Source organism: Danio aesculapii, chromosome 21, assembly GCF_903798145.1.
Source record: "Danio aesculapii chromosome 21, fDanAes4.1, whole genome shotgun sequence".
NCBI classification, from domain to species: domain Eukaryota; kingdom Metazoa; phylum Chordata; class Actinopteri; order Cypriniformes; family Danionidae; genus Danio; species Danio aesculapii.
In genome coordinates, this window is record NC_079455.1 from 30,973,019 (window position 1) to 30,985,216 (window position 12,198).

The 12,198-nt window shown below is 36.3% G+C and overlaps 1 protein-coding gene across 1 annotated transcript in view; it reads left to right on the forward strand.

Annotated features, from left to right (window-relative positions):
- si:ch211-196i2.1 (collagen alpha-1(I) chain) overlaps positions 1 to 12,198 on the forward strand; it is a 108,002-nt gene that overhangs the window by 35,619 nt on the left and 60,185 nt on the right. Inside the window, exons 2-6 of the mRNA XM_056446109.1 lie at positions 316 to 460; positions 2,753 to 2,911; positions 6,959 to 7,154; positions 9,881 to 10,012; positions 10,587 to 10,667. Of these exons, the coding sequence (XP_056302084.1) occupies positions 316 to 460; positions 2,753 to 2,911; positions 6,959 to 7,154; positions 9,881 to 10,012; positions 10,587 to 10,667 (713 nt within the window). The remainder of the gene's footprint in view (positions 1 to 315; positions 461 to 2,752; positions 2,912 to 6,958; positions 7,155 to 9,880; positions 10,013 to 10,586; positions 10,668 to 12,198) is intronic.

Sequence of the window (12,198 nt, forward strand, 5' to 3'; positions counted from 1 at the left end):
TTCTCAGTACGGTGAACTGATTTCCTGAGTGACTGCTCTCACACAGACTTACCTCAGAGTTGCTAAGACCTCAACAGAGCTAATGATTAAGACTGAAAAAATGCACCTAGACAACAGAGGCTTTTGTTTACAGCCTCGACTCTCTTCTGTACCTGCTGCGTTATCCAAAACAGATGTTTCTAGGATAAATTATGCAATCTAGGTTAGACATAGTTGTCCTGTGTTTTTCACCACCCTCCTATGTTTGAGGAGAAATGCTGAAGTTTTGATGAAAATGTGCTTAAATGCGTATTTTTTCTCTCTTTTTAATGGCAGATGCAATCGACCTTCTTGATCATCTGTGGCAGGTTGCTAATCACAGCAATGCATCAGTAACGCAGGAAAGCAAAAGGTGTCCAGTTCTGCATGTAGGCCAGTACTCAACACTCTCTGTCCCACTACGGCAGGTGTTCGGATACAGGTATGTACTCTGAATAATGTTCTTTTAAACTTTACACATTGTGTTAAGCACATTGTTCCTAATAATTTTGCTGTTCACTTCATTGAATATTATTGTATGTACATAGATATGACTTTGAAAGTACATTACACACACAGAAAAAAGATACAAAAGCTGTCATTGGGGCGAACCTTTTACATATTTATCCCTAAAAAGTACAAATGTTTGTTTGTTTGTTAAACTTTATTAATCCCAAAGGAAAATTCCCATGTAACAGCAGAGCTTTCCACGCTAAAAATAGATAACATAAATTACATATATAAAAAATAACAATAATATTAATAAAATCACATTCACACTGCACACCTTAGTTTCAAACAACGAGCAGACACTAGTCCATATCTAATGCTATTACAATTCAGCATAATTCATCTAGTAAAACTTTGGTTATACAATCTGACCACTGTTGGTAAAAATTACTTCCTTTATCTTTCTCTGTAACACCGAAGCTGAATTAATCTTGAGCTAAAAGAGCTTGCACATGCTTGGACTGTATCAAAAAGGGGATGACTATCGTAGTTCATCATACTGACAAATTTGTCCATCATTCGATCATGTGCAATCTCTTCTGTAGACCATTTTAAAGGATGTAAACAAAAACAATGGTCCCAACGTATTTCCTCTTACTTTTTTAATTTCTATAGCTTCTGAGAATCCAAAAAGTGCCACATATTGATCAAAAATGTTATGATAACTGTTTTAACATGAAGTTATGATTGAATGGCCTCTTGTTACAGTTATGAAATCGTTTGATAGCAAGCAGGAAATGTCCATGGTCCAGTGACATGACCACATTGAAATGGTCTATAGTGGGTAGTACACACCCCACATCAGAACCTGCCCTTTATAAAAGCTTATTTAATTTTATTTAAATGTATACCGTATGTACCTTAAATGTACAATTGTTTACCCTTAAGATAAAAATTTTTTTGTATGTTATTATATAAATGATAAAGTATGTATATATTGTATAACTGCAGGCTAACTATGTATATGCTTGATTGCTGTACTGTCCACCATATACTAAACACCTTAACTCTTTCTGATTTTGATTGTAATGTAATGTGTGCATTTAATGCTGCTTTGTTTGGTGGGTGTCGCAAGACCATGAGGTGGGGTTGCTTGGTGATTTCCAAAAATCTTATATATGTTATTAAACTATTAGAATTACCATATTTTGTCCATAACCTACAGAAGATAAAAAATATTATTTAATAGTTACATAAAAACAACATACAAATAAAAAGCCATACAAATAAACAACATACAAATAAAAGCCATACAAATAAACAACATACAAATAAACAACATACAAATAAAAGCCATACAAATAAAAAACCACACAAATAAACAACACACAAATAAAAAGCCATGCAAACAAACTACATACAAATAAAAGGCATACAAATAAACAACATACAAATGCAAAGCCACACAAATAAACAACATATAAATAAAAAGCCATGCAAAAAAAACAACATACAAATAAAAAGCCATGCAAAAAAACAACATACAAATAAAAAGCCATGCAAATAAACAACATACAAATACAAAGCCACACAAACAAACAACATATGAATAAAAAGCCATGCAAACAAACACCATACAAATACAAAGCTACACAAACAAACAACATATAAATAAAAAGCCATACAAATAAACAACATACAAATAAAAAGCCAGTTAATATTAAATTAAACAAATGAATAATGACTTAAAATGATATGGTTATTAGGCTGTTGCACTTTTTTTTGTGTGTTGTCAATATGCTTGGGTTAGGTTTATATAGTTCCTGTTGGTGTGTGTGCACCGTTGTGTGCAATGTTTGTGTGTTTATAACCACCTCCGAGGATAGTGGGTGTCACGAGTCACTGGAATTGTTATTTTAGGGGTCGCAGGCTGAAAAGTTTTGGAACCCCTGTTCTAGACAAGTAACAAATGTTGTCTTGTTTACTGAAATAATGTCAAAATTAAGTGAATTTTTCCTTGCAAAATAATCTGCCAATGGGGTAAGCAAAAAATCTTGTTTTTGCTAGAAATATGATCATTTTACTTGCCACATTGGCAGATTATTTGCTTGTTTTAAGGGAAAAAAAATCTCATTTATTTCCAAAAACAAGACAACATTTTTAATTTTTAGAATTTTTAGATGTTTGCACTAGAAACACGACAAACGCTGTAGGTAAGAAAAGCATTTTTTGCAGTGTAGTGTAGCAATATAATTTTTCACTCTCTCTCTCATTTCTTTCTCAGGTTTGGTGATGAGTTCAGTTTGCTGTTGCATCTGCGCAGCTCTCAGTCTGAAGACCGGAGTGTGTTGACCTTCCTCTGTCCAGATGGACACATTCTTCTGCAGATTCGCATCAGTGCCTACACTTTTAGCTTCATCAGCACTCAACAGCGACACTATGAGTGAGTCTTCATGGTTAAAGCTTCTCTAAAGTGCTATGAAACATACTGCATTATTCAGTGTATGGACATTATTTCTGATGAAACAGGGAGACTAGACAGACCTGCTTTGCTTATGACAGCTTTATAGTAATTCACACAACCCCAACTGAGAGAGTCATTTTCAGAAAACATAAACAATTACAATTTTTTCAGTACTTAAGTATCTATAACTTTTCATTTTGAGCATTATAAACTCTAGATGATGGATAGTAAAGCCTCACATGTCTTCACATGTGAGGGAGAGAAGGACATCGTTAGAGCCTCGTGAAACTTTTTCCAGAAATCTCAACTTGCTTGCTATCTTCATCAAATTTGAAATATAAACTCATGAGACACTTGGCTTTCAATGCATATTTTTTCTAGGTTATTATATTAATAACCTAGTAAGACCATAGTAAAGCTCAAAGTGTCTCCTTTCCAGTGAGACCTAATTTGTGTTTGTAGCTCACTGGGGTCAAGAACTGTTACTATTTGAAGTTAGGTGGTGTAAATCCTAAAAGTGAGTGCTGGCTAGCTAAACAGACATCTATTAGACATCTTTTAAAAACAAAAAAGGCTTGCTGGGTTCTTTCTTTCTTTCTTTCTTTCTTTCTTTCTTTCTTTCTTTCTTTCTTTCTTTCTTTTACTTCTTTATTCCAGATCAAGCATCCAAATTAATAACAGGATAAGAAAACATATGACACAAGCACTTGGAAAAAAGACACGACTGCATTATTGCTAGTGTTGAATCACTCTTAAATGGGGATTAAAAGGAACCGTCTGAAAACTCAATTGCTTTTGTGGTCTTGATGATTTTGTGGTTCATTCTTTGGTCCCAAAGCCATCATCTTGGCAGAAAAAAGATAATTAAAAAGGCACATCTCAGTGAATCCTGTTATGTAACCACAGTCTGTTTATCCTCCTCCTCCTCCTTCTCTTATTTTCTGTTGCTTGCTTTTTAAAGTCATTGACCTCCTTTGTTCCTCTTCCATGATGACAAAACCATCCTCATCGTATCCTCATTATTCATGTCATGAAAGTATTAGTTTTGGCCAATGGGTAATCTTAAACACAAGCACAGACCCCACTGTGTTGAGGAGCTCTGTGATAAATTAAATCTATATTTCTGTGACTTAAGCCAAGCCTTTCAGTCGAGACGTATAAATGAGGCATGGGATTCAACTCGTGGCGTCTCAAAACTAATATTTGGACCTGTCGCCTAATTACCCACCTGCAGGACAAAATAAATGGACGTTTTACACTCCCGTTTTACCTGTTTGGGCTTCTCATTCATCACGAGGTGACATAACAATGCCATAATGTTCTTACTGTATTCTCATATGGTTTTCTGTTTAGTTTAAGCTTGCATACATCAAAAAAAGTCATTTGTCATTACAGAGACAGGAAGTGTTGTGTCTCTCGATGCCAGGAAATTTAATGGTTTTTGCTTTCCCCGGGTTCTCCTGAAAATCCCTGTTCTCCGGTGCTTTAACATGCGATTTGTCTAACCCAGGGCTTTTCAAAGTCCAGATGCGGAGAATTTAATTTCATATTTCAAAAGCACTTATTATTTGTAATAAGTAATTCCTTACATTTATATAGCACTTTTCTGGCTCAAAGGTCTTTTTTTTTTTGCACATTTTGGGGGGAATCTCCTTACCACCTCACCAATGTGCAACATCTACCTGGATGATGCGATGGCAGCCGTATGACACCAAACCGCACACCAGCTGATTGGTGGAGAGGAGAGTAATGAAGTCAATTATGACATAGGGAATGTTAGGAGGCAGAGGCCAGTGGGCAAATTTGGCCAGAATGATGGAGTTAAACCTCTATTCTTTTTTTTAGAGACATCCTGAGATTTTTAATGACCACAGTCAGGACCTCGGTTTAATGTCTCATCTGAAGGACAGCGCTGACTTTGCAGTATAGAGTCCCATCAATATACTGGGGCGTTAGGACCCCCACAGACTGCAGGTTGAGTGCCCCTTCTGGTCTCACCAACACCACTTCTGGCAGCAACCTAGCTTTCCCATGCGGTCTCCCATCCTGGTACTGACCGGGTGCAGCCCACTTATGCACTCTGTTCACTTTTCAAGACAGTGATGGAGCATTTAACAGTCTTAAATCCTTAATGTTTTTAAATGTATGTACATTTATAAAGCTATGCTTTGTATCATATTTGCATTAAATTCCAAAAAACAAACAAATTACTGTATATTTCTAATACGGTGTGTATGGGCAGGACAGCAAATTTGACATTGTTCTCTCTTCTGTCTGCCGTTATCAGTCTCATGCTTTTTTTCTTGTCTTTTTTTTTTTTAAAGTCTTTTATTATTTGAGCAAATAGATATATACAGTTGAAGTCAGAGTTATTAGCCCCCTTTTTTCTTTTTTAAAAATTTCCCAAATGATGTTGAACAGAGCAAGGAAATTTTCACAGGATGTCTGATAATGTTTTTTTTTTCTTTTGGAGAAAGTTTTATTTGTTTTATTTCAGCTAGAAAAAAAAGTTTTTAATAAAAAAAAAAACACTTTAGGGTTGAAATTATTAGCCGCTTTAAGCTATTTTTTCCCATAGTGTAAAGAACAAACCATTGTTCCAAAATAACTTGCCTAATTACCCTAACCTGCCTAGTTAACCTAATTAACCTAGTTAAGCCTTTAAATGCCACTAAGCTGTATAAAAGTGTCTTGAAAAGTATCTAGTAAAATATTATTTACTGTCATCATGGCCAATATAAAATAAATAAGTTATTAGAAATGAGTTATTAAAACTATTATGTTTAGAAATGTGTCCCTCCATTAAACAGAAATTGGGCAGAAAATAAAAAGAGGGCTAATAATTCTGACTATATATATATTCACAGGTTGTGACTGGAAGGGTATCTGCTGCGTAAAACATATGCTGGATAAGTTGTGGCGACCCCAGATTAATAAAGGGACTAAGCCAAAAAGAAAATTAATGAATGAATGTATGAATATTGTTATTTTTTTGTGTCTTTTTGGCAGTGGTCTAAAATAAAACTGAATGCGAGACTTTTCTTGCTTGACGCTCATAACAAACAGGCAGTGTTTGACATTTGCCATAATCAGGAGGCACTCCAATAGTTCTCCAAGAGTCATGAAGTGAAAATGTCAAATGCCACTATAAAACACAGGTTTAGTCAGCTGATGGAATACAGAGAGTGCCATTTCTCACATTAGACTGCTCTGTATTTTTTGCACCATTTTACTTTTGACCTAGCTCTGGCTGTTTTTTTTTTTTTTTTTCATGAAAATAGTTTTGACAAATTAAGTGTCACTTGCACGTGTTATTAATGTATTTTTAAATGGCAAAGGCATGACATTTTTTAATGGCTGATTTATGTACAGTTGAAGTCAGAGTTACTAGCCCTGCTGATTTATTAGCCTCCCTGTAGATTTTTTTTACACTTTTCTAAACATAATAGTTTTAGTAACTAATTTCTCATAACTGATTTCTTCTATCTTTGTCATGATTACAGTACATAATATTTTACATGATCTTTTTCAAGATACTGGCATTCATCTTAAAGTGTAGTTAAAATTTTTAACTAGGTTAATTAAGCATGTCATTGTATAACGATGGTTTGTTCTGTAGGCAACCAAAAAAGATTTTGCTTAAGGGGGCTAATAATATTGACCGTAAAATGTTTTTAAAAAATGTAAAACTACTTTTATTCTAGTCGAAAAAAACAAAACAAATGAGACTTTCTCCAGAAGAAAAAATATAATCGGAAATACTTTGAAAAACTTCTTTCTCCATTAAACACAATTTGGGAAATATTTAAAAAAGAAAAAAAAAATCACAGCAGTCCCAGGGCGAATAATTGTGACTTCAAATGTATGTGCTTGTTTATTAAAATCATGTTTTGTTATAACCATTTTTTCCACACCTTTGACATTGATGAAAACTCAGATTTGAGAATTGAGACTTTGAGAACCCCTCATTTAACCCATGCTGTTGAGAGAACTAAATAAAGTAAAAACCTGTCCTCTCATTTCCAGATTCCCCGTGGGAGTACTGTCTGATGGAGGTTGGCACCGTGTGGCTGTCAGCGTCTCCTCGAGTCGGTTGGCGTTGTATGTGGATTGCTCCATGGTGGAGAGTGTGGAATGGGCCTACAAAGGCGGTCTGGAAATCTCCACTGATGGCCTGGTTATGGTGGGAGGAATCATTGAGGGGTTTGAAACCCCTTTTGAGGTCAGTATACAAACAAATTTATGTTTTTGTGTGTGTGTCACCCAAACATGCACGAATGTAATGCCTTTCACTTCCTGTGGGATGAGAATAGTCTATATTTCATCTCATCAGCTTTTCAGCATGACGTGTAAATACATCTCCAGAATGCTCCCAGTTGGCATTTAAACCTCAAGTCAGGTTTACGGAGGATGTAATAGGAGTTACTGTATCCCAAGCTGAACATCTGTGTTTTACTCATTCAAGATTCCAGATGGATTGTCCATTGTTTTTAGGATAGAGATTTAAAGAATAAATGATGCGCAGCTGTCTGTTACAATCTGCACAGTTTCTAACAAGATGTGTCTTGCAGGTACGATTTGTTAAAAAATAGCATGGTGTAACATTAAATGGCATGACTATTTTGCTGACACTGTTCCATGAAGCACTCATTTTAATTGAAGAAAATGTATTAAGATCTTATCTCTACTCTAACTTTGATAGTTTCAGCTGACTGCAGATATCTTATAGTCCTTAGTCCCAAGTTCCCAATCAATCAGTACATTAATTATACTGATAACCAAATATTTTTGCAGTAGTGAATGGCTTAACCTGTTAGCCAGCCCTCACTTATGGGGATTTACAACTACCTAACTTTAAACAGTAACAGTTTTTGACCCCAGTGAGCTACAAACAAACATTAGGTGTCATTGGAAAGAAGACTTTGAGCGTTACTATGGTCATACCTGGAAACATTCGGATCTTAAAATCCAGGAGATTTTATCCAGGGGTGTGCGCGAAGTGAGTAGCGGAGGAGGGGAGAAGGTGCGCGCAAACTGAAGAGCGGGGTTGAAGGTGCGCGTGAACTGGGGAGCAGCTATGAAGATGGTTGCGCCTTGGTAAGCATGATGACTGAACCAAAAGCTGAGGAGCAGGGGGGAATTCCACGAGTTTTCCAGGAGACAGAACAATACGGGAGGTGGGTGGGAGATTGGTCTGTAATACTGGAGACTCCCTTGAAAAAATGGGGTGTTGGCAGGTATGACTGGTTAATCTAGAAAGTTTCATGCTAAAAAATATGAAAAGTCATACATTATGAAGTAATGAGAAAGAAAAATTGTGCTGTGTTCATGCATATTTTTACTTAGGCAATTTGTTTTGAACTACACAATACGTGTGGTTTATTTATAAACTAATTTTGAGAGGATCACGTGCTTATGATTAATATGGCTGGCACCTCATTAGCCTTGTAATCTGCCCTATTAGATGATTACAGAAGCATTATAAATAACCAGAGTTTTTCACTCCAGTTATCTTCGTCTTACTGTTTCCCCCCCCTTTTTTTTTCGATAGGGCGACACTGATACCTCACAGCAAGAACACTGCTCATCCAACCTCCTATCTGGCCAGTTGGCGTTTCTGTGCAGAGTTTCCATTTTCTCCCCGTGTTCGCGTTGGTTTCCCCTGGGTTCCCCGGTTTCCTCCCACCGTCCAAAAACCATAGCCAGTCGACTAAACCAAATTATCACCCAAGACAACCTTAGTTTACATTTCTCACACGGCGACAAGCAAGGGAGACCTACCTGAGTTCGAACTCCCCTCTCTCCCCTCTCGCCCTTCTAACGGGTGGGAGCCCCGGGCTCAAGGATATTACAAACTCTGGGCTCTCTCCCGGGACAGTATGCCAATTACGCTTAATTGATTATCAGCTAAGTGTGAACTCTTGAGTTTGTTATTAGCTCCTCCGGTTGACATTTAAGAATAATATTTAGCCATTTTAATTGATTTTCAAATGAAATCCCTATGTTTTGCTGAAGAACAGGCACCTTAATGAGGTAGGAGTCTAGTTTAGACAGCTGTCCACAAGTTAAATGCCCTTTTTTTTAGTTGTGTTAGAAGGGGAAAGTGTATAAAGCATGAAGTCTAGGCTAAGTGTCAGAGAATGACATCATACACACATCCCATTCACATGCTCACACTCTGAACTCAGCTATGAACTGACATGGCTGGAGTTTTGCATGGAGTTAGATCAACGCTTCATGATCATTGTGCTATTTGACATTAAACAGATTGTTAGACTGTCATCTAGACTGTAAGCTTTCATTCATGCAATATATGATTGCATGTGATGAATGATTGTTAATTGTTAGGTTATTAAAGCATTAGTTCACCCCAAAAACTTTAATTCTCCCACGAGACCCTCAAGGCATCCTAAGTGTATGCATCTTTCTTAAAATCCAATCAGAGTTACATTAAAAAATACTAGGTTAAGGTCTCCTGGCGCAAATCCATGTTTTTATAAGAAAAATATCTATATTTAAAACTTTATTTATAATTTTATGTAACTTCTGGTGAGATGCACGGTTTATACGGTTTATAAAGTTTTAAATATGGATAGTTTTCTAAGAAGATCCGCTTCACGAGACTTTTATTCATCCTCTGGATCTGTGTGAGGTACTTTTTTTATGATGAATGGATGCACTTTATTGGACTTCCTTTGGACTGCTGATAAAAGTCAGCTGACCATTACTATTCTAGAGCTTGAAAAGCTCTGGATAATACTATGTACAGCTATTACTCTGATTGGATTTGACTAAAAGAAGAAAGTCATATACACCTACTGTAGGATTCCTTGAGGTTAAGTAAATCATAGGATAATTTTCATTTTGGTTAAAATAATGCATGCGTTTATGTGCTGTGTGACAACATGGATTGTGTGTGTGATTGTTTCATCTGACTTGTTTCTCCAGGGCGATTTGATGCAAGTGGCGTTTCTGATTGGAGAACCAGATGCAGCTCAAGATCACTGTGCCTTTTTCCAGTCCCAGTGTGGTGGAACTGGACACAAACCACCTCGCTCTCCTCGTATACACACTGAAGAGGTGAGCAAGCCTTACTGTACAGGAAGTGCCATGCGCATGTTGATATCTTCTATGTAACTTTTAATATTGTATATCACAAATTGGTTAGTATTTGTAGGGATTAGAGGTGTCAAAATTAATTGTTACTTCAGTGCACCACGATGCAGACGTGGGCAATTTGGTATCGGTTCAGTAGTAATCATAACAGGTTATTATGTTCTGACGTCATTTATCTCATTTGCTCTATATCGTGGTAGCGGTGAGGGAGGTGAGCGGGGGTATTTACAATACTCCAACTACTTAAAAACGCAGAAGTTGCACACAATTTCACTGCGTGTGTGTTTGCTAAACAGTCTTTCACTGACACTTACAGCAAGAATTGCTGCTGTGAAGAAAATATAAAACTGTGTATGAAAAGCATCATCAATGCACCGTGATGCACCGAGATATCGAATTGAACCGAATCGATAGTAATCGTAACGAACCGTGAGACCAGTGTAGGTTCACAGCTCTAGTAGTAATCCTCAATATAGTGTACTTGTACATCTTTTTTTAGAGTTCTACACAGAGTCATCTTTTTTCATTCTCTTTCCAGGAACTCTTGCTTTCCTCAAATGACCTGGAGGACTTGTTGGAGTCAGCAAAGGACAGTGACTCTATTCGGGCAAAACTGACTGTAAGTAGGATTTTTTTTACATCTTTACTCTATTTGAAGAACATTCCTTGTATATAATTCACCCTAAAATGTAAATTGTAACATTTAGGCACCATTTAGTGATGGCATGTTCAGGTCATTTTAACAACTTAAGACCCTTTAGCCTTTAACTTTTTTTTTTTTTTTTGGAGTCATGTGACAATACCACAAAAGCCGGTCACACTTTATATCGATGGTTCGTTTGTTGAATTTAAGTTACATTGCATCTACATGCCAACTAATTCTCATTAGATTATAAGTAGACTGTTAGGTTGGGGTTAGGTTAGGGTTAGTTGACATGTACTTGCAAAGTTTCTAATAGTCAGTTAAATGTCTGTTGAAGGAGCCGTATCAACAGATATTACCAAAAGGTACCAAAAGGTGGAGCAAGATGTGCAGCTGAACATTATTGGTTTACAGAGAAGCGTCACTAGCACATGCACAAGCTAGGAGAGTGAAAACATAATAACAAGTCATGGTCGACCAGAGCATTACAAACCTTGTCGTCATCTTGATGAACTGCGACAAAGCCAAGAGGTGCAGAATCTACCCTGTGTCCCATAGTTGTTTGCAAGGCCATCCAAAGCGCGATTGGTTTCGCTTTCTCGAGTGCAATCGCCACGCGTCTACATTTGAAATAACGAATTTCTTGATCTGATGATAATAACGTGCTCATGATTATTAAAAGTGCTTCTGACATCCGTTTCTTTCAGAAAGGGAAAAACACAATAGTGATGCACAAAAAAACTAAGTAGAAGCCGAAAAAAACATGCAAATCATTCTTTCAGCAACTTAAAACATCAACAAACTACCATGTTTAACTATTATCATCACCTTTTGACTGTTATGAACTCGGAATGATGAAATTACTTTCTAACAAGAGGTTACATGTGCTGTTGAAGATTAAAGACAAAGATGAGAGGTTTGCACTGACTGTGGGCTATGTGTTGCGTGTTGTATTTAAACCCAAATAAGGACTAAATGTATGCTGTGTGTAGTTTTACTGTAATTGGTAACATACAGGAGACTTTAAGGGTCTGTATATGTTCATATATGTTGCATGTATTTGTTTATTTTATATAATTACAGATGTTACAGTAGGCTATTTCACCATATCATTGAGTTGCAGTTATAATGAAATCCTGTTTATAGAAAGGTTAGTAATGAACATTTATACACAAGTATTGATGGGTATAAAGCATCTGTTTTGTGAGAAGTGCTTCTCATATGATATTTGAACGACCCGTATAGCTTTATTTTGACATTTACTGCAACATCGAATGAAACCATTGTTACCCTTTTGGCAGTGGAAACGCAAGCCTGATAAAGGTGACACATACTGACCCATACCATACCGTACTGTACCACTCACTGGAAACAAGTCATTATAGAATCATCATGACAGAAATTCTAACATTTTATAATCCAGAGGATCCTAGAAATGCACATCAAATAATAATAATAATAATAATAATAATAATAATAATAATAATAATAATAATAATAATAATAA